Source organism: Cystoisospora suis, assembly GCF_002600585.1.
Source record: "Cystoisospora suis strain Wien I chromosome Unknown contig_216, whole genome shotgun sequence".
Classification (NCBI taxonomy): domain Eukaryota; phylum Apicomplexa; class Conoidasida; order Eucoccidiorida; family Sarcocystidae; genus Cystoisospora; species Cystoisospora suis.
Genome location: NW_027153018.1, coordinates 83,893 through 107,143, shown reverse-complemented (window position 1 = coordinate 107,143; position 23,251 = coordinate 83,893). Strand labels below are relative to the sequence as shown.

At 53.9% G+C, this 23,251-nt stretch overlaps 4 protein-coding genes across 4 annotated transcripts; 2 read left to right on the top strand and 2 right to left on the bottom strand.

Annotated features, from left to right (window-relative positions):
• Positions 1-1,642: 1,642 nt before the first annotated feature.
• CSUI_000563 (uncharacterized protein) lies at positions 1,643-7,041 on the bottom strand. Its single transcript, XM_068060797.1, has one exon. It carries the CDS (start codon positions 4,987-4,989, stop codon positions 3,229-3,231), a length of 1,761 nt encoding a protein of 586 aa, XP_067927234.1. The 5' UTR covers positions 4,990-7,041; the 3' UTR covers positions 1,643-3,228.
• On the top strand, positions 5,675-10,145 carry CSUI_000562 (uncharacterized protein; the record flags this gene model as incomplete). The annotated part of the gene is made up of 5 exons (XM_068060796.1): positions 5,675-5,763; positions 6,034-6,242; positions 7,313-7,912; positions 8,838-8,893; positions 9,943-10,145. Exons 1-5 carry the CDS (start codon positions 5,686-5,688, stop codon positions 10,143-10,145), a joined length of 1,146 nt encoding a protein of 381 aa, XP_067927233.1. The 5' UTR covers positions 5,675-5,685.
• Positions 10,146-11,423: 1,278 nt separating this feature from the next.
• CSUI_000561 (uncharacterized protein) lies at positions 11,424-12,822 on the top strand (the record flags this gene model as incomplete). Its single annotated transcript, XM_068060795.1, has 2 exons — positions 11,424-11,564; positions 12,132-12,822. Coding segments are annotated over 2 exons (243 nt in total), but the record flags the coding sequence as incomplete, so codon positions are not given.
• Positions 12,823-13,492: 670 nt separating this feature from the next.
• CSUI_000560 (translation initiation factor eif3 subunit) lies at positions 13,493-23,239 on the bottom strand. The gene is made up of 11 exons (XM_068060794.1): positions 22,932-23,239; positions 22,154-22,246; positions 21,229-21,509; positions 18,561-20,375; positions 17,837-17,926; positions 17,158-17,242; positions 16,168-16,307; positions 15,372-15,466; positions 14,907-14,978; positions 14,450-14,608; positions 13,493-13,992 (listed from the first exon to the last, which is right to left on the bottom strand). Exons 4-11 carry the CDS (start codon positions 18,571-18,573, stop codon positions 13,948-13,950), a joined length of 699 nt encoding a protein of 232 aa, XP_067927231.1. The 5' UTR covers positions 18,574-20,375; positions 21,229-21,509; positions 22,154-22,246; positions 22,932-23,239; the 3' UTR covers positions 13,493-13,947.
• Between the last annotated feature and the right edge of the window lie 12 nt (positions 23,240-23,251).

Below are 23,251 nucleotides of genomic sequence, written 5' to 3'. Positions count from 1 at the left end.
AGGCCACACGGCACGTCAAAGACCCTCCACCGTTAGTTAATTAACAGAACAGGCACGGGACGCAGCAGGATATACGCCCGCCGGAAACTGTGTTGTGCCGCCTCGTGCCGCGCCAAGCCGCAGCTACTTGCAAGCAATACTAAGATGTAGGAAACATCAGGAGGCTTGTCGGAGTTTGACGGGGCAGATTAGTGCGGCGTAGCCTCCGGCGAGCAAGCGCGCTTTGTGGAAGGATTTCTCTTTGCAATTCCATGAGGGTCGTCTCTTCCGGAGCAAAAATACCTCGTCCTAGAAGTGAACCGTTTAGGTTTTGAGGGCTGTCTCAGCACCTCTGGCTGTCTGTTGTTCGTCTGTTCATGAAGCCACGTTACGGGGCACCATCGTCCAACCCAGTTACCACGGGCACCGGTTCGGCCTCCGAAAGACTTGGACTTTGCGTCGGAACGTTTTTTTGCTTTTGCTGCGAAGGTCTCCTCCGCCCCTTGCAGCCTGGAAGAGGAAGTTAACGCCAACAATGTATCAGCAGAACTGGGCAGGGCCCGTGCAGCTGCTGGCAGCGGTAAGGAGAAAGATCAGGAGAAAACAAGGATAAACTCCCGGAAGCCTTGTGACACACTTAGCCCCTGTTCACTACGTTCCTTGGTGTAAAGGTGTCAAGAACAGTCTTCCAAACAGGATGCGGCGTTCACTGTAACGGCAGCACGGCCGGTGCCCCACATGATTGCGTGTGAGAATGGTATGGTCGGCTGGCAGGCAAAGCCCCTGCCCCTCGCCCCAAAGAACACTCTACGGACACCTTCCCGCCTGCAGGAGTACGACTTGCGTGCGTTTTTCTTTGTATCTCTAGTCATGGTTTAGCCGATTTTTGGGGGGTCTGTCTGAGGGTAAGCTCTAAGTCATCAAGAGTACTCGAGGTGTCTAGCGCTTCGTTTGCCAAGGAGTATAGACTAGCGTGTTCCACCTCGGTACCTAACGAAACTGCTGACCCTTCAACTGCTAGACAGCACACAATCCCTGAAGCAGATGCCGCGACTAAAACTAAGCATAGAGGCACCTTGGCTTTATGACGAGACCAGTGCAGTCCGGCTGCCACTGCCGGTAAAACGTGCCCGCTACAGAAAAAGCAGTCTGGAGTTCTCTGGTCGACAAGTGGCAAAAGCTCAAAAGCAGACCTGCATAACCGGCTGAGCTGGAGGTCTTAGCGATTAGGCGCCGTGTGCCTGGCTTCGCAGGTCCAAAGATAGCTTGCTGCAGAAGTCGCTTTGTAGACCACCCAGGGCAACGAGAAATCCGCAGAGGTCCAATGAATAGACTTCTAGTCAGTGTCACGGACTGTAACACGTGCCCGAGCTTCGGAAAGATCCAAACAAAATTTCTTCAGCCCCGTGGTCCACACCAAATGCAACAGACCAAGTTACGTCCGGCAAACACACACGCACACGTATCGTGGCCATCTCGTTGTACCCCTTCGGGGGGATGTACACTCTCTTTTCCCCCAGAGACGAAGTGCAGCGTACTGCGTCTGCCTAGACTATATACATCTTGTCTTCCAACGTAAGGAGCGGGGTTGCACCGTCAGGCCGACGGTTCTCGCCGGCTGCGTGGAAGATCGAGCGCTCGGTCCTTTCTTTCAGATGGTGGGGAAGACTCGTGTCCTCGTGCTCCCTTCTTGTATCATGTCGGGTGCTGCCCCGTGAGTTCATCTGTTTCGGGCAATCTCACGAAAGGTCTTCCGAACCGGACTAGACGTACCTGAAGGCTTTTGCGTAGTAAGTTCGGTCGGCATTCCCAAACGTGTTTCGAGTTTGTCTGGTGTTTCGGGTCCTCCCCGTTTTTGCTCATCGCTCGGTGTGCTGTATTACAAGTGGCCATTTTCGACTGTGCTTGATCAAACCTTTTCCGCCCGACACATCGCAACGCAGAAGGCTGCGGTGATAGCTTCATGGACCATGGCCTCTGCAGTGCGGCGCGAGTCCCTGGACCAACCCAAACTGGGTCCACCTAAACACGGGGAGCTGAGAAAGATCCTCCTGGAGGCCTCCAAAACCTTTTTTGTCAATCAGTGGCCTGGAAAATACAGCTGTCATATCTGACTTGCTCTTGCTCTACCAAGAATTGGACAGGGCTTACGGCAGGCAGAGAAGCCGCGGAGTTCCGTGAGACAACACATGCAGCGTGAAGCGAGAAAAAGCGGACGTCGCCAATCCGAAGTGCAATCCACAGTGATGCCATGGAAGACACCCACGTCAGCAGTCCTTAAAGCCGCGAAACGAACAGAAGCCGTCAGTTTTCTGTAGCTGTTCCGCTCTCTTTTAGGAAAGGGAAGAATTGTGACACACCTGGTCCGAGTGCCTGCGTGCTCCATGCTTGCCAGGTGCAGTCTCTGTACACCCCGCCCACCGTGGATACCAGCACTCGTACCGAGAGACTCAGCCAGGACAGACGGGGAAGACGATTCGGCGCGAAACGAGGTCTCTCGATCTCTTCACTCGCAGCTGCACTACACGTCCGCTTGAGTGACGGCAGGGGTACATCCACTCCGACTATCGAAGGGGATAGCGAGGGCGAAGCCGGAGGTGACCATCATGGATCCCACGCTACCAAATGCGAGCCTGACCGGAAGGCGATCCGGGACGCCGGGCCTTTCATCCTCATTCTCGGCGACGACGAACCGGCAAAATTGTCCTTGTAAGTTGCACAAGCAGTTGACCACCATCCGCCAGGGCCACTCGCGGATGGCCGTGCCCAAATAATGAAACAGGGCAATGCCCATGCCTCTGCAACTACACGCGTGGGCACGGGGACTGCCTTGAAGCACATGAATACTCGAGGGGGGGAACTCCTCTCTTGCTGTATGCAACCGTTCAACTTTAGCCCAGCACGTCACGCCCTGCATCACTAGTTCAGGCCAGACCCAATGTCAGAAGAGTTTCCCGACGGGGCGGTACAACAAACGAGGAGCATCCCCACCTTCCGCTGCAACATCGGTGACTCCTAGGAGAAAGGCCACCAAGAAAAGTAACAAAAAAACTGACCAAAGCAAAGAAACGAAACGACTGAACTCCCGGAGTGGCCACCATCATTCCATTACAACGATCGACAAAGAGCACCTGCACGGGGCATCACGACAACGAGCTGGAACCAAGTAAAGCTTCCAACAAGCCAAGACTGCTCACGAAGTGGAAAAAGACGCCCAGCAGCCTTTCGCGTACTCCAGATTTGCAGAGCTTACAGCACGCAAGAAGCAGAGACGGACTGCGAGGCCATGGTTCGACCTCCCCGTGTATTGTCTGCCAAAACCGTATTCCTTGAGGGGGTCAACGCGTCCTTGGAGAAATGCAGTTGCGAACTGGACAGGCCCTCCTTCACCAACTGAGAAGCGCCAAGGTCTGAGGTGTGCAATCCCCCAGCACCATGCTTGGCTGTCGCAGTCGAACAACGAGTGTGAGCACCAACCATGCTCGTCGTTACACCTGGGCTGTGCAGGGTACCGGAAGACTGGGGACTTGTCACCCGTATCGCAGGCATACCCGGAAATCCAGTTTTTGGTTCCGACGAACCCGGGTTCTGTGGTAAAAGACGACTCACAGACTTGCTAGGCAGCGACTTCCTCAAAGGAGTCGCAGCGGCGAGCCCACTACTTGTGGGGAAGAAAGTACTCGGGCCACGAGCATCTGACTTCCCATACACCGCCGTCTCTGGCGCTACAGGGACCGTCGAGGAGAGCGGAGCGTAACCGTCGTCACATGCTGACTCCCCTCTTCTTTGACTGACGGATGCCAGGTTGCCGGGTCCAAGCTTGTTACCCGACGGCACTGACGAGAGCACTCCGCTCCTGACAGAGTCTGCTGGAGCAGGGAAGAAGCTGCTGCCGCTGCTTTTCTTTTCGGCACCTGTCTGACCAGCTGAGAGAAGCAGTTGACTTCTCAGGGACCCTCGCACTTCATCATTCTCGGGCTCTCCCTTCACCGAACCTAAACTCTCCGAGAATTTATTCTGCGACATCCCAACGTTCGCGACCTGAAGTTCTTCAGTTCCTTTCAGCTGTCCGGGGGGTGGCGCCTGATTGTCCGGAAAAAGAGCCAAACTCCCGTCCTGTGCCACGCCAGAGAAAGAAACTCGGCTTCCACGAGAGTCATGAATCCCCGCCTCTCCTCGAGAAGATAACACCAGACTGCCTTTCTCCACCTCGCACTTTCCGCTGCCGTCCCCGCAGACACTTTCGTTCGCTGTTTGCAAAGGGCTGGAAGTCATATTCGACAGTTTCGCTTCCACCTGAGCCTGGAAAGCCTGTTGCCGCTCAAGGTTCTGTCTCTGCAAATCCAGAACTACTTGATACTGTCGGTTGATTTCTTGTTGCATCTGAAAGATTTTACTCTGAAGCTCCCTGGACCGAGCTTGCTGTGCGACTTGGTCGGCCAGCAGGTGGGCTTTCAGGTCACGCAAGTATGCTAGGGAAGCGCTCTCCAAAAAAGTAGGAGATGCCGTCGCGAAGGCATACTGAGGTCCCTGCACGATCGTGAAAGCCGGAGGAATCTGCACTAGCGGCTGTACAACGGGTCCGCTTCCGATGGCTTGAGGGTGCAATAAATCCGCTGACCCTGCCTCTCTTCCCGTTGCCGGAATGGGCACAGAAGAAGACGAAGAAGGTACGGAAGTGACCGTGCTTCCTGGAAATGACGACTGGGTCGGTAGAGCGCTGCTTCGGAAAACCTGGGTACTCTGCAGGGTGGGTGATGGCTGTCCAGGAGAAACGCTCAGGCTCTGAAATGGGCAAGCCGAAGAAGAGAAGCCGGCGCTGGGGGTAGAAGACGGAAGAGTGGTCCCGGCATCCAAGCTAGGAGAGAAAAGCTGCTGTCGGGAAAGAAGCGATGAGGCCTGAAGGGCGGCGGGTGGAGAGATCCGAGGAGGCAAGGTATGCGTTTCTGCCCCAGCGGCCGAAGGCGTCAACTTGCTTGTCAGCAGGCTCGAGCGAGAGGTGGACGCCATGGTTGACGAGGTGTTAGAAGCAAAGACCTCACTTCCCCCTTCCTCGAAAGGCTACAGCAACAACTGCTTTGAGAAAAGAAAGGGCTTGGTCCCAGAAAAAACTTCATGTGAACGCATTTGTCTATCTTGTGAAACGCGTTAAATGAATGAGAATGAACAAGCCGAGAAACTGCTCAAGGTCTTCCTCTATGCCCCACCACTTGCAAGTTGACCCGCACACAGAGCAAAATAATTCATCACAGTCCGACGGAAGACGTCTCTGTGGAGAACCGGAGCACGCGCATCCCGTCGATCGAGTCATCCCCCTCACAGAGGAGTTTTCATTGCAAGAGGAGGCGGTGCCTTACTGGTGGGCACACGACTTCGCACGCCGTCTTCCTGATTGTTTTTATCTCTCTTTCTACCCCCAAGCACACGTCCCTTTTGAAGTCCGTGCAGTCGGGCTGATGCCTCGGCGGAAACGGGGTCTGATCTCTTTCCTCACTGCCGTCCCAGTTCTGCGAGGCTAGCGAGATTCACTGCCACAAATGCAATGCACAGAATGTGTTTTCGTACAGAGCCTGTCAAATCCTCACGTGCGCGTCCACCCCAGGGCAACCCCCACCCGCGAAGGAATACGTTCTCTGGTTGTACGAGCACCTCCAGGAAGAGCAACGGAAAAAACAAAGGGACGGCCGCACAGCGGAGGACAACAAAATGGACTTCTGGTTTGTCAGCGGCGGTGTCCAAGTAGCCACTCTGGCCGTTCAGGAGGCTTTCTTTGAACTCGACACAGTGAGAATAAGTCTCTCCTCCTCCTCAAATGTTGTGAGCCCAGTGTAGACCTCTCATGCAACTGTCTCAGAAAAGTTGGTAGAATCCGAGCTGGACAACCTTTGGTCTCTCACTTTTCTTCGGGGAAAGCGATCAGTGGTGTCGCAGGCTCAGCGCCGACTATTGAGCGTATGTCAGCGTGCGTGGACAATAGACAGCACTTCCACAGACACAGACCCTTGATACCGCCGTGGAACCTGACTACCTCGGGCCGTTCCGCTTTGTATTCAGGTTGGACCGGAAGATAGCTCTGAACTATGCATGCCAATTAACCTTGTGATTGAGCGCGACAGCAGGGCCAGGGGCTCACAGGCCAGATGGAAAAAAGCCCAGCAGGACCTCGTACACCTTCTCGAGGAGGCCTGCTGCGTCTGTTGCGTTGTCCAGAACCATTCCTTCACCAGCAGCGAAGGGAACACGGTTGGCAGCGAAATCCAAACGTAAGTAGCTTACTCACGCTCGTGCCTAACGGAGGGCTCAGGCAACGAATATTTCTTCCCTTCTCAAACCGCGTGGTAATCGTTTCTCAGCAGCCCTGAAAAAAGAACCGTCTTTTCATAACGACGGAGCGCTGGCCAGTCAGTCGCTCTTCAGGCTCGATATTCGACATTAGCTATTGTACCCGCACGCGAGAGCAACAAACCCACTGCAGCAGCAACGCACGCTTCATTCCGGAAAGACAAAGCCAGGTCCACCTCGTGTTTAGCTTATCGTTAGAAAGCTCTTGAAGGAAAAAGTGTCTTTTCGGTGGAACGGACGATGGAGCACCGTGACTTCGAATGTAGCTGGCCAGCAAAACAGCAGTATCGATGCAGAAAAGTGGGGCCACTGCACAGAGGCACTAGTCGCGTTTACGTGGCGAAGAATTCGCTGAGATTACCGGAGGATTTCCCCACTGTGGCAATAGACATTCAGCTTCATCATTTCGGTGTGTTCAGTCCTCGTCGCTGGGTTCTGGCTAGCGCGGGTCGATTGATGCGCCACATCGTCCCGCGTTGGTGGTTCGCATTCGTGGCTACGGTCATAGCTGAGTTAATCGACCCACCGTAGGTAGTGACCTACACTGTATGCGGTGGAGTCAGTAGCTGTGGCACTGAGTCTTATGTGAACCTAAATCCGACTGTCTGACGTCTGAAGTGAAGCAGGACTGAGGCCTGGGAGCAAAAATGCGCGAGCAGTGCCTGTTCGGCGTCATCGGATCAGATGCTGCCGTAGTCGTTGAATCCGCGTTGACTGCCTGCACTGTACCTGCGTCAGCTGTCCTGATGGCAGACGCCAACCTTTCAGTCTTGTAATTGGGTAGCAGTTGGACCCTGTATCAGGACTTGAGTAACCACGTCACCCTTCGTCGGCTCCACGTGGGGAATCGTTTCGTGTGCCGCCACGGTGGGATGCACAGGTTCCTTCAAAAGCACCGCAGCGTTGCTGGGTTGAGGTCTAGCTAGCCGGCGCAGTGAGTCCTTCATTCCTGAACTGGCGCCTTCAGCCCCCTTTCTGCTTGTGCCTGCAGCCTTCCCCGAGGACTGCAGGTGCGTGCTGACGTCCTTTCCGTGCTGAGAGAACGATACTGTCTACGGGACGAAAAGAAGGCTGGCGCGGCTGACCAGTCGCCCGTCTCCAGGCTCGGCCGTTTGTTCTTTCTGTCAGCTGCGGCTCCGGAAGGAAACAACTCGCCGCCTCCTGGGATAAGTCGGACACACTGGCAGTCTCTTTCCCAAGCTGTACGCGAAGCGATTTGTATGGATGACGACATCGGCGAGGGAGTCACCTCGGCGGACCTCTGTGTTCTTCCCCTTGAGCTCCTTGGTGAAACACATGAAAGTGGGGCTTTTAGTTCAACACGGGACACGACGTTGTGCAGCCCCCTGGACGGCGAGGACGCAACAGAACTCGCAGGTCGGTGCGACGCAGAGAACAGCTTGGGCATCCTTGCACGACCTCACGTGTCCAGGACGCTGAGCTTCGATCGTGGGAACCCTGAAAACTCAGTCCAGGAGAGCAGGACAGAGAGTGCGGAGAAATTGGTACAAGTGGCGGCAATCACCGCGCTGCGAACTAAGCTTCCTGGGTTGGAAACTGACTGCGAGTGCATGCTCGGAAAAGTTGAAAGGTACGTTCTGGTAACGCGCTGGTTAGCACGGTTGCAGAACCTGACGACTCGAGAGGTGTTCCCATAAGGTATGCTTTCCAACCCACATCCGAAATTGACGCGTCCGCCCCCGGACTCCTAAGCGTGGAGCAGACAGCTCTCCTCTACTTTGACCCAAGGCCCGCACAGAAGACAGTCTAGCACTTCGCTACAGCAGCTGCGGAACAGAAACACATCCAGGCTCCTCGCAGGAACGATCCGGTAGACGCTTGCAAAGCAAAGGCACACGACGCGATGCTGCCAACGTGAAGCTTAAGATACCCCGAGCCAGGCACGGGGTGGGCAGGCAGAGCTAACACCAGTTTCAAGAAACTGAAGAACGCAACATCGCACCCAGTCGGCCACGGAATGGTAACACGGTTCCCATTGAGTATTTTCAGACGCAACACCGGGGAAAGCCTGGCAATACCGAGCCGGTATCCCCCGTGAGCCCCTCTTTTGTGCCCTCTTTTTTCTCCAGTTCGCCTCCATCAGCCCGAACTAACAGATGACCTTTGTCAAGTACACCCGGCCTTGGAGGGTCTTGGTTCTTCAATTGTAGTCTGATATGAGCCGGACCTCGTTATAGCGGTTGTCGACCTAATGTAGAGAGACTCAAAAGGGCTCGGAATTGAGAGCCCGGCCCACAGTTCCGAATGGCCGTGCTGCTTAATCAGCCGGTAGCTTGCGCCGACAGAGAATCCTCCCAAAGAGACCTCGATGCATGTCGTGGTCCGCGGGTTCTGTGTTGCACCCTTGTTTCACCGACCACCTCCTCCTCGCTGCTTGCACTCGGCTGCGCTAAGACCAAGAGTGGTCCTCTAACCATTGTAGGAATGCTTTGTTCGGCAGCAACGCTTCGCAACCATGGTACGGGCGTTCCTGCTGTCCTACTTTGATGCTTCAGCTTGCTTCAACAGCATGAAGACGCTTACAAGGAGTACGCCTTCGTGAGATTCCGATGTAAGATGCCTTGCAAGGGCCACGCCAACCCCGGGCAAACGGCGCATTGTTTCCGGTCGCCTGCGTAGTCCGCACTGTAGAGATGCATGGCCGTTCCATTCGTCGAAACCGGATACAGGAGATCCAGAGGAACCTACCTAGCACCGGCTCACGCTCGAGGCTTGTGTGGGAGAGGAGATGTGGGAAATCCACTTTGTTCGGACACAACTGATACTCAAACCGACACGTCGTACGACACGGATCGGAAGAGCTTAGACACGATCGAGCAGTTTTTGCCAGCGTCGCAACGGAACAGTGAGCGCAGTGAACCGGCTTCGTTTGAGGTACGCTGGTTTGGGACACCGAGTCTTTTTAGCTTGTAGTTGGGAGAGCAGCGGTGCTTGATTCGTACGACGTGGTCCACCTCAAAGTGGTAACGGCATGGCACATAGCTCATGTCTTTGCGCGAGGGAACCTCCCTCCTTCTACGACACAGTACAGACACAACCGGACTGCCTGGCCGACAGCGAACAGCTTGCGAAACTCTTCTGAGAACACAGGACAAAAGAGCAATCATGCAAGCGAGCACTCGCACTGTCCAGTGGGCGTCAAAGCGCTGCTGCCGTAAGAGCGAACTGCTATCGACGTTCGCTGGGTTGCAAGTGACGGACTGGCCTATGCAACACGCTTTCGCAGCTAATTTTCACGTGAAGGCGCGACACCGGGACGAGTGCGAAAGAGCCGTTTTTTTGTTCCCTACTGTCGGGTAAGCACCTAGCGATTTCCGGGCTCTCCCCACCTCACAATCGGCGCCCGGTTTGGCGCACGAGTACTGAGTCTCCAGGGGCTGGAACGCCACCACCTGAAGCTTAGGGACAAAATATATTCTCCGAACTGAGTCTGCGCACCTTCGCACTGGCAAGACGGCCCCCCCGAACTCCGATGTCAAGCGGTCGCAGGTTACCCGATCCCGACTAGCACCAGCAAGGGCTATGCGAGGGGTCAACAGCCTCAGAACGTTCGTCTCCTTTTGTTGTTCTCTCCTTCTTGGCTGGGCCTCGTTTCCACAGATGCTTTGACCTGGCTACTTTTGGCGACACTACTGGTTATAATCATTCCCGTCCTACTTGGGTTTCTTGCTCATCGCGTTGGCGGGCACTACGACCGGTCTTTCGAATCACCGGCACTCACCGAAGAAGAATGTCAGTTGGTAGACCATAGGAGAAATACAACGCGGGACCAGCTAGCTAGCTCGCGCTTAGCTGTTGGCTGATCTGCCGCGTGATATGTTGCGTTGCTAACCTGCTCTCGGTGTCACCTGCCATGACTTCGCAGCTAGGAGTGCCTCCGTGCCACTCTTGGTGCTCAGTAGTAGCGCGCTTAACAGTAGGTCTCGGGCGTGAAGCTGCAGGCATCCCATCCTCCCTCAACGACGCACTCCTTCCTCTCCAGTACATCACGAGCCCCCGCATCCTTCGTGTGTACGGCGTGAGAAGTGACGTAAAGTGTGGCGAAGCTCGAAGCTGGGGGCCACCACGACACTGCTTCCTCCCTCCATTAGCACGCAGGCGTGGGTTGCGCAAGCTCCCGTACAGCACGCGAGAACAACTGCATGGCTGTAATTCTGGGGCTTGCGGCTGTTCGGCGCACAGGTCACTCCTTCCTGGTTGTGGGGACAGGCTTGCCTGTACTGGGCAACTTTTGGGCCCGCACGTAAGTACAACTGCGATCAGCACTGAGACGTGCGGAAAGACGCCGCCTGCTTTGGGAAGCGCAGCAGAAAACAGCAAGTCGAGGGCCTGGGTATCTACCTCGTCCACACGCTGTGATCAGCTGTAACTCGTGTCCTGGGCTCCTCTGCGTTAGCGACTCCCCGACAACCAATTTCCTGAGGGCGAAGCGGGGTCCAAGCCAGCCTATCTTGCCAGTTCAGTCTGCGATATCACTGCAGTGGTCTAGTGGTTCCGCGCGCACCGCTGGTTGCAATTTTCGCAGGCCGCGGACGAGCAGCACGGCGTACCTCCTCGTATTCAATTCTGTCGTGGTTTTTCACACTACGGTTATTATGGCTTGTTGTATGCTGCCCCTTTTTCCTGCAGAGTTCAGTTTCTCTGTGCGTCCGGACGCGTGCTCCTCGGGGTCCTCAATGAGGCGACCGCGTCAAGTAAGATATCGCATCAATCTCTTTGACGTCAACCCCAGCCGCCATCCTCATATGTTTTTCAACGCACAGTTTGCCAGGTCTATGCCACCTGGGCGACGGGGACATCCACCTAGCGTACTCGAACTGGTGACTAGCTAAAGCCTTATTTCCCGACGCACTTTTCCACCGCTTCTGGGCGAAGCAAGACGGTAACAGCCTGCACAACAGTGGAGCTACCGAGCCTGCCCGTGTGCCGTACTGTGGCCCGCACGCTGTCAGTCTACCGCGCTGCGGCTTCGATGCGGCGCAGCGCCCCCCAGTCGCAGAACACTGGAAAAAGAACACATTCTGGTGGCGCAGGCGGCTGATGTTCCAGACAGCTTGTTGTCTGGATTTATCTCCTTAGATACGACTCTGCTGCTCTTCGGCGGCTTGCTCCTTTCGGCGGCAACTAGTGGAGAGCTGTTGAGGCACATTCGAAGGGGACAGGCCGCCAAAGCCGAAGCGGAGCGGCACACGCTTCCGCCTCCACTTTGGAGGGCTCTCCGGGTAAGCGTTAGGGACTTTCTCCCACACCTGGTCACCCGTCTGAGCAACTGCACCCAGAAGTGAATGCCCTTTGCTGCTATGCCTATAACAGGCCGAGCGTTGTCTTCTACGAACTTGCCCAGAGGTGGCGTTCGCTTCAGGCCCTCACAAAAGGTCCCTTTCGTGGTTTTAAAAATGGCACGAGGCCCACGACGCATAGAATACTGTCCTCTGCGCTGTCCCTCTGTCTCCATGGACAGCCCAGCTGTTGCTGGGAAGGTATTCCTGTGACAGGGGCCGGGTACTTCCCTGTCAGGTTACAAGCCTTTTAGTCTGACCATTGTAGGGCAGCAACAGCGTAGCGTGGTAGCGTGACCCGCAGCAAATACTAACTTCTCCTGACCATACCCCTCGGCCGAGTCAGCCCCATCGTAGTACAGCTTGGTTGCCACCAGTGGCGGCTCTTTTGCTGGTTGGACCGAGTGCTGTGTCCTGCTCAGCCGCCACTTCACTGAACATTGACGATCAGACTGCTTGGTGGGATTCTGAAGCCTTGGTTGACTATTCTACGCTGCTTCTTTGCTGCAGGACCAGGGCACTTTCCTTGCGGAGGCTCTCTGGACATACAGAAACATGCAGAAAGCATTCGAAGACTTCTTACAAGATGCGGGGAGGGAACGACCGGCCTGATGCCTCCTAGGAAATCGCTGCTCGCATGCTCTGCCTTTTGCCAGAGATGCAGGGACGCAAAGCATGAAGCTGTTTTTCACGGTGAGGACGACGCAGTGCTGCACTTGCTCACCGACAGCAGTGATCGGTAACTGTATCTGACGCGGTGTTGACTTCTTTCCGATAACGACAGCGGTATTCCGTGAAGCTGGGGGATACTCTTCGCCAAATTGTCCATGCAAGTCCCACGGAGCCGCCTCAGTCAGCCACACGACTTGGACATCGTGTAGAATCTCTAGCCGTGTTACAATCACCCCATCACAGTGAATAAGATACAGCGAGAAAAGAAGCGTGTCCCAGAAGAAATCACAACTCGTGGGTGGGACCCGGTAACACACCTTCCTGAGAGCCGGAAAGATCCCGGCTACCCTCAACCTCCTCATGACGACAGGCTCCAACAAATTTAATGTACTGTGAGCAACATGATTGTGGAACGCCTGCGGCAAGGTTCACCGTTCTCGAAATGATGCGCGGAAGAGCCGTGCGGCCGAAAAATGAATGTGTGATTTTTTTCTTTGTGCTTCCGGCAAAACGGTACTTGCTCTTTGCAACAACTTCATTGGTTGTGTTCCCCAATCGTTGAACTTGAGTGTCGGCAGGAGGGTTTTACTACCCGTTCTCGATCCCAAGAGGAAAAGCCGCCGTATACGAAACCGACACAAGCCCTATGCCATTGTGAACTGCCGCAGCGGAGAGAGTGTATCTCAGTTTCGAGTAACCACTCTAACACCCTCGCTTCTACTGCCAGATTCTGTCACTGGCATGCACACTCCATACATCCGCGATGCGCACACAATGTCCTCGATGTGCAAAAAGTAAATTGATTTCTTTCAGCTGCCGGTGAGCAATACAGATGCTATGGCAGCCACATCTAAATCGACAGTCCCGCTCTCCCGAGCAGAAGCCGTGTTCGGACGGACTACGCCCCAGCTGCCATACTTGACAGCAGTGCAGTCACTAGGACGGAGACATTCCGCCGTTCTCCGCCACGCCGGTCATCTGAAGAAAGCCCCGACTCCAGTCTCACGAAATTATTTCCTGCTTGGTCGCCATCATACACAATCAAGCTGGTTAGCAATAGTGTAACGCGGGTTTCTTCGGAATCCTGTGTGCCTGCCCGGCAAATATTCCCGTGTCCGTTAGACAAGTCTGGCTATACATGCAAGCTGACAGCCTCCCGGTTCAACAATCACCCCCCACACACAAAAAAAGCTTCAAACTGGACAAGTTCCGAGACGCCGGGAATCCCAACTGTTATTCGTCCGGGACCCCTCTCACGCGTCCCCTCTCATGTGAACGAGACATGCCGAACTAGATTAACTGGCTGCACCAGCCACAGCTGTCTGCTGGACAAGACACTGTAAGCAGGGAGGCAAGCAAGGAAAAAGAAAAGAGTACAGGCAGAATATACACCAGATGTGTGGTAAGCAGATACACCAGTGCGATACAAACAACGGCAGACACCTAATGCATGCCGGACATAGAACCCGCCCGGCCGCAACTGGCAGCTTCTGAGAGACGTCAACATATAACGAATCCACGAGTGCATATAGCCAACAGTTAACACGCCCCAAAATACCGTGCGTCTGCGTCCGCTCTTCCTCGAAGAATTCATTGAGGAGAAAACAGGAACCTGCATAGTAGGAGAAAGTCACTTAGGAAAATTGCTATCAACCTAGATGAAAGCTTCCCCGTCGTCTTCATCCTCGTCCTCTTCTTCCTGTAAAAACGGAAAGGAAAGCGACAAAAAAAAGCTGTATCAGCAGCCGGACCAACGACGATACGCAAAACGGACGTCTTGAAAAACACCAACGAACGATCTCACGCACCATGCATGAAAGAAATCCACAGACAGCCTTGCCATTTTGTTGTGCCTTGCCGTCGTCACGACCCGTGAGCCCACGGAGTACGCAATGGAAATCCGCTGTTCCGGCCACTACCAGTCACCTCGCCGTCGCAAGGGACAGGGAACACATAAGGATCTTACAATATCACCGGCTCTTGTCCGAACTACTTAGCTATGAAGCGTCACTTTCAGGGCAGAAAGTAGAAAGCCAAATTATGGAGGAACGTGACTCCTAGATTCCCGCTCACACGAGCGGAGAGCACGAGACAGAACGAAAATACTCTCTCAAGGGTCGCAAGCATTCAATGCATCAAAAAGTCGGAGGACGTACACCGGAGAGATCGCCATACAAAAGATCCATCTCGTCTTGGTAGTTCTTGATTTTCGAGCCGACGTCGTTGGGCTTCTTCTTCTTCTCTGCCAACTGCTTCATCTCCTTGTCCTTGGCCGCAACACTTTGCTGAACTTTGTTCTGCAGCGATACTAAGTCCTGAAAACAAAAACCACAGAAACACCTCAAAACAATTATCTACCTCCTGTCAGAACAGCGTTAAGAGGTTGGTGGAATATGTATTCCGACCCCTAAGCGACTGCAGAAAGATACCGAAACATGCTTGGAAACTGACTATCAAGCAGGATATTGTCATTTCCACACCGAGGAAACAAAAGTTGCATGACAAACCCAGCGGGAAAGACCTTCGATGCTCAACTTAGCAAAGCTGGTTCAAGACACGGAATTCGACAAAACACCGAAGCCGTCTGAGGAACGGGAGGAGGAAGAAGCTTACTTTCATGTCCATCTTCGGAGTGCAGTCCTTTAAAATGAGATCAAGCAGTCGTAACCACGCAGGGCTCTTTGCCTGCGAGAGCGCAAACAAAGCCGGGGTATCCAGGTATCACGCGACGTCGAGATGGAATGCAGACCGCAGAACAACGAAGTTGGACTGCAGGCTATGGCACGTGTTGATTATCAGCTACTGTGACAGTCTTCCCCAGCAAATAAAACGTTCAGCGTAAGGAACTGGCGCTAGTACACACATAGACCTTCCAATCACGGACGCTGAATACTCGCACCCCGGCTATTTGGTGGGGCACATTCCGCAGACGGGGCAACCACCGGCGCGCGAGTGACACCGGACACAGGCACGGTAAACTACACAGAGAAAGATCCGCGCACTCTCCCCCTCATCCCCCCCCCAACTACCTACGACGATATGCCTTCAGTATCGAGACTCCTTCTCCAAGATGCTTACAGGGCTCTCTTGTATTTTCCGGCTGAGTTTTTGAGCGAATTGTTCGCAATCTTTGTAACTCCTGAGGTTGATCGCTTCGAACGGATCCACTGCCTCTGCGCGTAACAGTATCACGAAGAAAGATACAAGAGAGCGGACAACTGATACGGCCGAAAGCTACCAACCAGCTGTCGAAATCCACAAGCGCTGTCCCACAGGACACGATACGGCCGCCCGTCGAGAGGTCGAATGGTGGCAAGAACGCACAGAAATCTATGTCTGATCCGTACATCTACATTCACGAAAAGACGGAGGGTGCGACAACGGACGAAAGCTCCTCGTTCTGGTCAGATACCCATAGAGCAAACAACAAAAGTGCCCCGGGTGTCTCTCAACTCGGAAGCCTTGATCTCGAAAAACAGCATCACGTCAAGAGGATGAGTGACTCCCTGCTACGACATGACTACACACGGAAAATGGTTGACGTATAAAGAGCGCTCAATCCCTTCAGCCCGAGTTTTTGAGACTTACACAGATTACGTGTGCACTCAATGAGATGAACCACTTCCCTGCGTACGCGCTGACGCGATGTGGGGCAGCATGCAGCATAGCGATTGCTACACACTCCTCGGTTCCTCGGGTCTGTACCGTACTTCCCTCCCTCTGACTCTTCACACGAAAGTACGTGGTCGCGATCAGTTGCGCACTCCGGGCAGCTGCCTGCCCACATACACATCTTTGAGTAACGGCTCGGCAGGCACGCATCAACACCTGTACTTAAAACGTCAACGCCTCGCTTCGACGAAAGAAATCTTACGAGTTGCGGTCTTGGCCTTCTGCGGCTTTGACGAACCGGCGGCGGCGGTAGAAGAAACTGAAGGAGCACTATAATCCGCGGGACGTTCGCAACCAGCGAACAAGTCATCCATTAATCTTTTATCTGCTTCCTCGACCAGTCTAAAGAAACCACATACCATCTCATGAAGAAACAGACATGACACACAACAGCGAAGAAAGAAGTCCCGGCAGCAGACGACCTACTGGATACGAGACAAAAGAACTTACTTACATACGCACCGGCTTCGATTACTGCATGGCCACCCGCATGCAAGCATGGTCGCGTCAGTTGAAATGAGAGGAACAAAGAAGAGATGAACGGGAACTGGAAACAAAAAGAAAAATTATCCGTGCGGCGCACACTGCTTGCATATACGTTTCCTACAGCCTGTCCTTCCCATGGCATGGATGATCATCGGCATCTCTATTCTCTAACCCTGGTGAGCATGTGGTGCGACAAAGGACTTCAGCCGCTTTCACAGCAACTCGTCCTTCCTTCTTACTGCCACACACTGCATGCACACGAGATCATCGTTGTCGGAGAATGATACCCTTCCCTTCAGTACATCTCCATGCATGCGCTCTTCATCTGAAACCATGACGAAGCTTCAACATGCAAAGCGCCGTCTCATCCCACAAAACTTCACCCCACTCTCGTGCTTTTGTTCTAGAGACCAACAGTCGTAATGTAAAAAACTGCTGAAGAGATCTTCCTCTACAGGAAAAGTCAGCCTCGCCTCACGCTCGCCAAACCAGACGAGAGACGGAAGCGATGCGCTGCACATAGACACGTACACTCTTAAGTACCTGGTCGAACACCCCAAGGCGACGCTATTCTCAACCGTAAAACGTTTCTGAAAGAGAACACCGGAGGAGGGAGGTCCTAAAATCTGTTAGTGGGCACCTGTTGCCTGTTAGTTGTCACGTAGACAGAGAGAAATGAGACAAGAGCAAGGGTTTGAGATCTTACTTTTGCCGACGCATTTTCTCTGCAAGAGGATCTGACAGAGGCGCATCAGATTGGTCATTCTGAAAACCTTGTTTCTTTTGCTTTACTGAAACGAAAAAAACAGAAAACGACGTACTGCCCGCGTCTATCTCCGCTAAGGTTGTATGTGCCTCAAAAAGTGCCGGTCTGGTTGACTCGCTCAAAAACGACACAGAAAGCGGAAGCTGCGAGAAAACTGGTTGAGTCAAGAAGAGGTGAAGACTGCAGTTGCAAATGAAGAGAACTAGACAACCACCTAGGAGCTTACATTTGAGACACGGCTTCGGGGAACTACCACTCTACCAAACCACCTCCACTCTGCCTTCCCCGGACGCTGTACGCGACACTCGCCATCTACTGACCGTACACAACAAAGATATAAGCAAACCATCGCGTCTTCTTGCAGGCAACTCTACCTCTGTCCTCTCCACCTTGTTGCAGTATAGAAGAGTACAAATGTGTCCACGCGAAAAAACAGGGAAGGAGCCCCGACCCAGCCTTTCTTTCCCCTCGCCCTCAAACGTGGTACAAGCGCCTGGAACACTAAGTTCAGCCAACAACCCCGTAGAATTTTAGGGCTCGGCCCTGGAAAGCTTCAGTCGCGCGACGAGCGCGAACACCTCACACCCGACTGTGAGACATATAGCGAAGAGAGACTTACGTGCCTGCGCTTTCTGTTTCGCCGCCTCCCGCTCCGCCGCTTCTCTTTTCTCGCGTTCCTCGGCCTCCAAGATCTCGTCTGCCTCGTCCTCTGAGCAAAAACGTACCGCCCCAACAAGGTTGTGTACTCCACTTAAAAGCAAAGATATCGCGGAAACTGCCGTGAGTAAGCTTCCAGCAAACAAATGATTCAGGCGACGGAATGATTGAGGCTGCAGGTTGCGAGACTACGAATGGAAATCGCCCCCCCCACCAAAAAACCGAAAATTTGTCTAGAGATATTGATAGGGACCGCGTTCACCTGCTACACTTGCCCACGCACACAGACAGGACGCAGGCCATCATACAGCGGAATGAGAGGCCCTCGGGGGACAGTTGTTATATATGAGCTCGCGTAGAAAAAACGGCGCTGCACGAGGCCCTGGAGAATTCCCAACGCCATCCAGCCACAAGCACTTCTTGCGGGACGAGTATCACTTGGAAGGCTTCCCTCGACATGAGGAAGCAGATACACGAAGACATTGGGCGCGCCGGACCTGGCCGACTCTCAGAAACACTGCGGCCTCACTCCTGGTGCGCCAGACAACCCGGGTCACCACTGCTATTAACAAAACCCTTGAGAGTCACTCGTGCCTCTCCTTCGCGAGCTACACCACACCCATTCCCCAAGTGACACTTTTCGAGCAACCTCAAGCACGACAGCATGCGCCAAGCCAAAGACGTACCCCAAGACGCCATTGTTGCGAAAGAAAAGGCGTAGAGGGACCAGTGTGAAAGTAAAAAGACAGTGGTACTAGTACGTCAGCTCCTGTAGCCAGGGCATGCAACTTGCAAGCGGATCTGGGTTAGTAGACTCTTCTTCGATTGCCAGCGAGTTGCTCCGCGTCCGCGTAAGGAGGACGAGAAATACTGGAGAATTGAATCAGATGAGCCCGTGGCCATACAGGATACAGGAAGGAACTGGAGGCAGAAAATACATGGACAAAAGGACGCAAGAAAACCCGAAGGCTGAAAGAGCCCAGCAAGGTCCACTCAAGTTGCTCCCTCGGTTACAACACGCCCTGGCGTAGTCGCGGCCGCAAGATGACGATGAAATACTTCCGCCGCCACGAACGTCAAAGACTATCCTGGTACCTTCGCCCCCCCCTCGACCAAAGAAACAGCACTAAGGAACGGTGAGAAAGACCGGGAGACATTCCGACACTTTGGTGGACATCCAGAGCTGTGCGGACGGACTCGAAAAGCCCCCTCCCGCACGCGCAGCAGATGTTGGGCGTCGACTGGATCAGCCAGATAGGCTTGTATTCGGTGACGGGCGATGCGTCGTTTCACGTCGCAAAGGGAACTCGCGGCGGCGTACTGGATTAGACGGCAAGGTTATTGCTACCATATTAGAGGTCTTTCTCACCCTCTAGTAACCAGGCTGGTGGCGCAAGCTGTAAGGGTGGGGCGGCCCCCAGAGTTCCCTCTGGGTCCTCTCGTGCATACTTCCGGCCAGAACAACGCTGTGGCGGCTTCGCTGACACTAAAGTCGAAGGCATATACACGGGGCTCTCCCGCCATCAACGAGTTTCAGAAACCGTTGGAGGTGTAGTGCGGGTGGCGCCGCGCTCCTCAGCGTTTGCACATGTACCGTACCGCTGATCCGAGAAACAGTTCTGGCGTATACCTTACTGGACCACGGCTACCAGGGCTCTACAACCGGGCCACACGCGAGGCTCTACGTCGCCGCGGCTCGACAGCGACGGGTCACCATGGGTTCCTTTGGTTGAAACACTTCGCAGTTGCCACTCGACGCGGCCGTGTAGGCACGCTTATCTACAACTGGATAAACTGGTGGGACAGCCTGTCCGACGGGGTGTGTCGCGACCACCGCCTCCGTAATAATGCCAGCGGAACACCGTTACGCGTGAGTGCAACAAGTAATGCTCGTGTTGTGTGTATGCGCCTGAAGTAAGCAGGAAACCGTGCAGGAGGCGACCCATGGGCTGGTCGGCGATGCGGATGCTCAAGGAGAGACTACTACTTAATGAACTCTACCGACGGTCGCCCTGTGCGTCAAGCCGAGGGTCGTTTCTGAGCTTCCAGAGTCAGCAGGAATGCCTGAAATCAATAACCTCGTGCAGACAAGTGGGGCATCGGGGGGGAGCGGCCAACGATGGAAAGACTGCAGTAGCTCCGTCCTGCTTCTTTCGCTCAGTTTATGGTTGTCTGTGACAGGTTAGAAGACGCATCCTGGTTGACGTCGTGGCGCGGAAACTGGCGAGGCAGGATTCCCACCCGGCCGCTTTTGTTCCGGATTACACGAGAAGCCGTCTTGCGCACTAAAGAAGAGTTCAGAGTGGACAATTGAGACTTTACGACAGTTTACATTCTGCGGTTGGCCCGCCTTCGAAGACTGCTCACCACATCAGCCGTTACCGAGTAGACATCAAGAACCTTTGCAGCATTAGAAGAGCCGGAATTGCTTGCGGACGTTACCGAAGACTTGGTTCTTCTCCACCTTCAAGACGTTGAATCGGATCGTCTTTGACAGAGGCCTGCGACCCAAACCCACATTCAACCACAGCAGAGTACTCGACTGCCAACTGGCCTATCACCGTCCCATGAACCTGCCATCCTGTCCGAGGACCGACACCCGTCCTGCCTCCGCTAACGAAAGCACGCCACATCAACCCTGAGTGACACAGTACAGGTTGTCAATCCATGCGGGTATGCGCTGCTGAAATGACTGCGACATGTAACATAACAGTACTTGAACGAAATAAGATTCCTCAGTTCTCATAATCCACTTGTAGCTCTCACGCCGCTAGCGCGCATCGGCGCCTGACCCGCCTTGCTGTCCTCCCGTGCATGTGGGAAACTGACAACGGCCCGGGCGACCCTCCGTGTGATGTTCCTGAGAAACTTCCGGATTTGGGGATATTGAAATTACCCCTCCTGGAATATCTCACAGGCACACGGGGGCACGGTGGGAGCTCGCACATACACGTAAGGCACGCGAGACATTTGCCAACGGTTGCCCGCGTCAAGCAAAAAGTTGTCATCATAGGAATCGCTTTTGCGAACACAAAAACTTGACCACTTTACATTCGCCGAGGTTGGCGAGGCTATTGGTGCCCGTTTAGCTGTTTTTTTTTAGCGTTCACCGGATCCGAACAGCTGCACCTGTCTACATGGGTCGGCACCACAGGTAATACAACTCGAATATTCATTCGTGATAGACGCGCAAACGCACACTGCTTGTCGACACTCGAAAGACGTCCGCGTGTCTGCGAAAAACCCGACAGAACACTCCACCGTACACACAATCGCTCGCGAAACCGACACTGATGCCCACCACCACGCGTATGCACGCACATGCATGAAAACTGTGTATCAGAAATGCGGTACCTGCATTGTCCTGCAGTGACGATGTCTCCTTCCTTTACTTGCTCGAAGCATGGGGACAGATGGCAAGTGACGTTCTTGTGTCTTTTCTCGAATCGGCTGTACTTGCGGACGAAGTGAAGATAGTTTCGGCGAATCACAACGCATCGCTTCATCTTGGTGCTAACAACCATCCCCTTGATCACTCGACCACGGATTGACACGTTGCCAGTGAACGGACATTTCTTGTCCACGTACTTCGCTTCTTTCGCCAGACGGGGCGTCTGGAAGCCTAGCCCGACATCCTGTAACAACATGCAAGGGCCCAGTAAAGCATTTGAGCACAATCAACAGCACTCCAAGAAACCTGAGGCACACGCCTTGAATTTAGGGGCGACAAGTAATTGCCCGCTCCCGCCTTATTCAAGACACTTCACAACACAAGTAAAGATATGACAGAGGCATGGAAAAAACAGACGGAGGTTCACCTTCGAGATGCTATGCAGCATATGGACGTGCGCACTTTTGACATGAACCTCTGCAGCTCAAGCGACGTCGTTGTATGCCTTGGCACACACGAAGAATCCAGATGTGCTCTACTGAAAAACTAGGCCAACAATAGTTTCAATCCCCTAGGAGCAACGGTGTCGAAGTATGACGCTTGTCAGCAGACTATTATACGCCAGTGTGAGTCAGGTGCAAAAGCACCTGGAAGCAACATCAAAGACGCATCTTCTGCCTGCAAGGACGATTTCGCACGCGCATGTTCGATGGCTGCCGTTAACACAGAAGAGGCAACAATCGAGGCAAATTGCTGTGCTAGCCGCAGCCTGACTGGCGAGAACAGACGGCCCGGCTCATTTGCATTCTGGTCGGGCAACGACCAAAATAGGTAAGCTCGGACAGAACTCCCGGAGACATTCCCGCTAAAGAAAAACGGATCGCTCACTTTCCAGTATCTCTGAGACTTCTTCTTCTTCCCTGTCAAGTGGAGGCGTCCCAACGAGGAAACGCCATCCTGCTTCTGGAAGGCTCTTTCTGTCTGAAGTACAGAAACAGACAAAAAATGAAGGGCTCGGTGATTTGTCGGACTGCTAAACAGGCGGCTCGGGTATTCGTTCAGACAACCGAGAAAAACCGACAACACCTGGGCCGTGGGAACTCCGGACGATGGCTGTCGCGCATTCCAACCAGCAAAATGAGGGGTAAGATGATGAGGTAGAACAAAACCTTAGAGGCTCGTGTACGAACGCCATGAACAGAGAACTAGGGATATGTCAGTAAAGAGATGGATTGACAGAACACCACACATCTGCTTCCAAGGAGGAAATCACCTCGAAGCTAATCTCCGGTGATGGCAGACCACGAGCCGAAACCCCCTCAGAGTACTGCAGAGGCGACTGACTCTTGAGACAACACCTACATATCAACCGGGATCACCGTCGGCGTCAGGTCAGCCTTGGGATCTCTGCTGTGAACACGGGGGACGGAGAGCAGAGATCTGCCAGGTATGAAAGACACTCCAACCCACGGAAGTCCCGCACCGTCGCACCCTGCCTTAGCCAAAGCAACCGGTGTGATCAGAAAAGCGGAAACGCAACAGCACAGATTCGACGAAATTAGCGCTTCTCTAAAGATCAGCGAAGAGAATGCGTCCACGCAGCGTTCCAAGGCTAACAGCGGCTAGGCGAGCCAGAATCAGACGAAAATAAACGAGAAAAACGCACCTGGACGTCCGCAGTCGCCATCTCGCTCGTCGGTGTATGTACCCTCAAACGGAAAAAAAAGAAGCAAGCAACGACACCGACGTTTTGCCTCTCTTTTCTCTATGGATTCCATGCGATTTTCCCCCGTACCTCTCAGCACCCCTCTTTTAACGGTTCTCTGTGCGATCGGCAAGGTGTGGGGTACACAAAGACTGCCCCCGGGCTCCCTACTTGTTCTCTGCCGGCGGCGTATATATGAGAGGAGACTGCCTGAAGTCGCGTATCTCACTAGAGGGCTGTACGGCTTGGCTGGTCGCGCATGCGTTCCCTTGCACACATTC